The 5,621-nt window shown below is 43.0% G+C and overlaps 1 protein-coding gene across 4 annotated transcripts in view; it reads left to right on the forward strand.

Moving 5' to 3' along the window:
• MFSD10 (major facilitator superfamily domain containing 10) overlaps positions 1–5,621 on the forward strand; it is a 23,036-nt gene that overhangs the window by 735 nt on the left and 16,680 nt on the right. The window contains exons 1-3 of one of the 4 annotated variants that reach the window (XM_017727725.1): positions 7–114; positions 2,258–2,446; positions 3,631–3,727. In XM_017727725.1, coding sequence (XP_017583214.1) covers positions 2,276–2,446; positions 3,631–3,727 — 268 coding nt within the window. In that variant the 5' untranslated portion in view covers positions 7–114; positions 2,258–2,275. Of the gene's footprint in view, positions 1–6; positions 115–148; positions 615–2,257; positions 2,447–3,630; positions 3,728–5,621 lie in introns of those variants that run through there. The other 3 variants (XM_017727727.1, XM_008645075.2, XM_017727726.1) reach the window with 3 other exon arrangements.

A 5,621-nucleotide genomic window follows, 5' to 3' on the forward strand; every position in this document is an offset into this window, starting at 1 on the left:
GGCCGAGCGCCTGCCCTGACCTGAGCCAGGGCTGTGGGAGGGAGGCAAAGGAGCCCTCCCGAGGCTGAGCGGATAAAGCCGGGCCCGGGAAATTTTAAAGGGGGAGAAGGTGAGGTAAGAAAACTCAAAGGGATGAAATTCTGGCTGGTGGTAGATGATAAATCTCAGTTCGTGCGTTAGGGCAGGGCCAGCTTTGGTGCGGATCCCTTCCTGGGAGCCACGGCATCAATCCCCCGCCCTGCGGATGCGACGAGACACAGAAGCGACGAGACACGGCCGGGGAATCCCGAGGGAAGGGCTGGGGAGAGCCGGGCAGAGCCAGCGAGTGTCAGGGACTCCCGTGTGCCGAGAAACAACTTCTCCAAGCTGACATCCCTCCCTCTCCCTACGCGCCTCACACAAGGCAGATGTCGCGGTGGAGCTGAAGTGTTCTGTTTTTGCTGTCAGGATGCCAAGGGCCTGTAAAATGTTGTGTGGTTTCCTGCCTAGCAAAAAACTATGGGGAGGTTTGAACAACAAAACTGATGGAGCACAAAGGCAGAAACATGCAGTACCTTGGGATATTGTGTAAGGGAAATTGCAACCACACAGCCAAAACTGGAGCAGAGTGAAAGGTCAGTGCAAGCATGGATGGTGGGTTCGAGCTGCACACTGGCAGAAATGTTCGTGAGGAAAAGGTGTGAAGGATGTTACCTTTGTAAATAACCCTGGAATAAGTTCAGCTTGGTCAATTGTAATTCAGTGGATGAATAAAAAAATTATGAGGAAAATCAAGATAGAATCTGCCCCAATGAACCCATCCCTCAGCTGTTGGCTGGACAGACTAGGGCCAGAGAGTATTTGTTTATAGGAATGGTTATTTCGGCTCCATGTGCTCTTGTATCATTTGGGTAAGTAAATAATGCTGAATATCTGTAGTGGTGATGATTTGCCATTTTAAATAAAAGGATCTTGAACATAAATCTGCTAGTGATGAGACCAGTTTGGTTAAGAGCATTATGCCAAGAGTTAGTAAATGGATTGCAGGTGGCCTCCTTCCATGTTTATTTACCTCATGGCGTTTGAGCTTTAATAATGCTTCAGTGCTAATTAACTGACTTCACAGGTAAAGAAATGTCACAATAATATTTATTGCTGGGCATGACAAAGTGTTATAGCCTTCAATTAGTGTAGTATTGTTTTCTATACACAAGTGCCTTGTGTATAGAAATATGGTACATCTGGTCTGGAATAAAATTTGTATTAAAAGTTGCTCATTGTTTTCAGTACTGACTCATCAAAGTCAATGAATGTTTTTGTATTAATTGGCTGTGGACGAAACTCTGTCTTCTTTTTTACTCTTTTAGTGCAACAAATGTTCAGGGATTTTTGCCATAGAAGGGACTGTAAATTTGATTCTTTTATGACTGAGATATCCTACATGTTTTACAAGTCTGAAATTTGCAGTTCCATGGTTTATGTATTACTCCTTGATTTTGATGTATGTTGAAAATTAGTTTATTTTCAGGATTGAGACCAACTCCTTTATTTGTTAATATTGAAGGATATATATGGCCAGCATCCTTGTTTAGGGCTTTAAGATAGTTTTGGAGTACTATCAAAGAGAGTTAGTAGTTCTGATATTTCTGACAAAATAAAAATGCTGCCTTAATCATTTGATGCCCCAGCTCAGTGGCTATCACCTGGAGACAGAAATAAAAAAATGAAGTTTCAAAATTTTCTTCTGTTGTTTCTTGTGTTGCTCTCTGGGGTTTATAAAAAAATGCAATAGTTAGGAAGTCTGCTTTTCTTTTTTTCTTTTTTTTTTTAATTGTTATTATTTTGGTCATTTCTAGTATACACTGAAGGCATAAATAAACTCTTACTTGGATGTAAATATTTGGAATAGAGTGCCCTTTCATACCTATTTTACTGCAATGCTGAGTTGAAAACATTTAGGAAAGTCATATTAGTGTTGCTCACATGTTGACAAACTTCAAATGTTCCTTAGTTCTGTTCTATTTGAGGTGCTCTTATAGTAGAGTTTGTTGTTTTATTGCCTCTGTAGCCTGTTCTTAATGGAAGCAAACTTGGTGCTGAGATAATAACCAAGACTAGAGACCTGAGGGTCTTGTTCCCTTGTTCCCAGGTAGTTTAATATAGTCAGAAGGGGTTTTTTTGTGAAGTCTGTAGAAAGTAAGAATGAATCAGCAAGATACTCTTATGAAAGGCCTGCAAAAGGCTTCCTATGACTGGATATAAAAGTATTTTTTTTTAGAAGCAGAGCACTGGGAACATGGCCCTGCAAGAGAGAGGAACCAGCAGCAGCTCCATCAATGATAAGCAAGAACAGAACTATAATCGTGTTATTACAATTGTCTTCCTGGCACTCTTCATCGACTTGTTGGGATTTGCTCTCATCTTGCCACTGTTTCCTTCCATCCTTGATTACTACAGCCAGACTGAGGTGAGTAACAGAGAAAGTCAGCCCACAGAAAGTGTTAGAAAATGTAAGAAAATTCTTGAGGGAGCAGTGGAAGAAAAATCAGTTTCCTTGGGGCAAACCAAACAGCTGTAGGAAGATTAATAATTACCCAGCACATATGAGTGGTTCATGGACTGAATTTATTTGTGAACCTGAATAAGACTCTCCACCCTTGTTTTTTCATTAAAATGAGAGATTTGTTTTGATGAAAATTCAGGTATTTCTTAGGGACTAGTCCTTGTAGTTACCAATGCTTTTGTGTCTTACACTGATGTCACAGGTGAGACAGTTCATAATGGATCTGCATGCTGGGGTTTATCTAAGAACCAAGGAGATGACAGCTTTTACCCCACCAGAGTATTTCACACAGTCGCTTGCTCCCTCCCCCAGCATGGAGTTCCATCTCACCTTCCATTCCTAGCAGGGAGCTGGCTGCTGCTCCAGGAACAGAGCAGAAGGTCTTGTTGGATCCTGGCTGTGCAGATGCTCACTGTTACCCTTCTCAGGTGTTACTGGCATTACTGGTCAAGATGAATATGTTGTCATGGGAAAATTGCTTTTGCAGGCCAAACCTCTGTCTGTCAGCCCCTTTCTAACCCCACTCCAGCTGCAGCTGTAGGCTGTCCTTCTTACACCTGTATCTCTAACCCAAACCATGGGCTCTGATCTCCAGGGTCTTCCCCCCACTTCCAGTGTATTTCCAATAGCCAAGATCTTCACCTTCTTTTCAAGTCCTCCTCCTCTTTTTGGGAATCCTTTTTTGCACCACCTTTTCTTTCTGCATCTGGAAGCTCCTGGTTCTCCCAGGCTAAACAGTCTATGTGCAGAAGGACAGAGTGTGTCTCATGTTGCCTTTTTAATTGAAAGATTCAGGGAATGCCTGTTTAATTCAGGATTTAGCAAGTAATGGGCCTGATGGTTTGAAAAAGTTCAAATTCAGACATTCCCCTACCCGAACATCTACACCCAATTATCTGCTGTCTGTTAGCATTCACAGTTTAAGCTATTTTTGGCCTATGATCAATGAGGAAATTTTCCCTTGTGGGGATGAGGAGGGAAGGAATCATCTAACATTGTCTCTAGTTCTCTAAGCTCTGATGCTGTCTTTGAAAATAAAACAGAGTGACTGTCTTCCTGCTTCTACTTCCCTGTTACCTGTTTTTCAGGATGGATTCTATTTGTCATTGCAACGTGGTGTAGACTGGTTTGCAGCGATGGCTGGGATACCTCCAGAGAGGAAATACAACAGTGTCTTGTTTGGAGGTAGGGAAACCAAACAAACAAGCTAGTAGCCAAAAACAATGTTCTTTCCAAGTTATTTGCAATGTTGATGTGCAGGATGACAAGAAATTCAACAGGCATGCTTGCCTGTTGTTAGTTCTACATTTAAGTAACACAGAAAATATCTCTTAGACTAGACTATAAATGATTTTGTTTTCACCACACTGATAGCAATGAAGAGTTGGACAGCCCCATCTCTGTCATTTGGAGACACCTAGACAGGCAAGAGGAATGGGATAACAGGAACCTTATGAAATTCAGGAAGGACAAATTTTAAGTCCTGCCTGTGGAAAGGAGTAGTCCTTGCAAAGATACAGACTGGACACTGACTGGTGGGCCTGGGGGTCCTGATGAGCAGCAAGCTGAGCAAGAGCCAGCCCTGGCAGCAAAGGTGCCAACAGCTCCTGAAATGCATGAAATGAATCAGAGTTAGGGAAGTGATCATCTTCCTCTACTCAGCACCTGATAGACCATATCTGAATTATTTTGGTCCTCAGTACAAGGAAGGGTGTCCATACGCTGTGGTGAGTTCAGTGGAGGGCTCTGAAGATGTAGAATCTGGGACCCTTGTCTGGTCTGCAGTGAAAGGCAGCTTTCCAACACCTGTGGGGAGGTTATGGAGAGTGAGGATCTTCACTGAGGTGTGTGTGGGAGAAGGAGAGGCAACAGGGGTAAGTAGAAGCAGGGGAGGTTCAGACTGGAAATGGGGAGGAACATTTTTCCATTGAGGATGGTCAGTGGAACAGGCTGCCCAGAGCAGTGTCCATCCTCAGAGATCGTCAAACCCTGATTCAGTAAGGCCCTGAACAATCTGCTCTGACCTCACAGCTGACCCTATGAGCAGGTGGTTGGAGTAGGTGACCTCCAGAGCTCCTTTTTAACCTGAGTTATCCTACGATCTTACTCAATTTGTTCTACAGATTGTTACAGAAATACAGGCCTGCTGTTCCTTGTTGTCAGACTGCCAGCTGAGGGTCAGGAGCCTGCTGTGCTGAGCCCTGGCAGTCACAGAAATTATTCTTCCTTCACAGTTGATCTGCACATGATCAGAGATCAATCAGTAGGAAGCACAGGAAATAGAAACTTAGGAGTTCCAGCCTTGCTTGCCCTTTGGGCGGGTATAGTGCAGCACTGCTTCTAAATCTCATTAGTCTTATTAAAAGCAGCAGAGCCGCTGGCTTGCAGGACCCAGCAGCATTTGCTGTCACTAGGACACTGGTGTGGATGAGCTCCAGCAGGAACAGTGAGGGAAATACGTCATGTTACACATCAGAGACTCTTCTGGCTCTTTGCCATCTAGATAGTTGTGACGAAACTGTGATTTCAGAGTATGAAGATACGAGGGCGTCTGGGTTAATTTTAATTAGACCTTCTCTACCCTCTCTTTTTAGTGAGCTGAGGCCTCCCCCAAGATAAGAAAAAAGCTTTTAAAATAAACTAAATGAAACACAAAACTAAATTAGAATATGTGTGAATGTATTGTTACTATTTAAAGTAGTTTAATTTGGTATAACAGGCATTAGGAAGTTTATAAGCCATTTTCCTCTTTCCCACCGTATCCTTGCAGGCATGTTTTTCCTTCTCTGCTCATTTTTTAGTCAAATTACTGGCTTGGAGTGCTAGGAAACAGTTTTCTTTGATCCCTCAGAAGCTGCTTTCTGTCTCCTCTAAGGCTTTACCAGAAGCCTACTTTCAACTTCTCACCATCTCAGACTGTTTAAATAAGGGGTGGGAACTCTCAGTCCAACTTGTTGCTTTTCCTTTTACATGCTGTGTCCTGTACTCGTGGGAGTGCTGTGTGGAAAGTTTCATTACAGTTGTGATGTTAATCAGAGTCTGCTGCAGCCTTCCTGCAGCTTGTATTCCTTCAGGAATG

This window comes from Corvus brachyrhynchos, unplaced genomic scaffold (genome assembly GCF_000691975.1).
Source record: "Corvus brachyrhynchos isolate BGI_N302 unplaced genomic scaffold, ASM69197v1 scaffold80, whole genome shotgun sequence".
NCBI classification, from domain to species: domain Eukaryota; kingdom Metazoa; phylum Chordata; class Aves; order Passeriformes; family Corvidae; genus Corvus; species Corvus brachyrhynchos.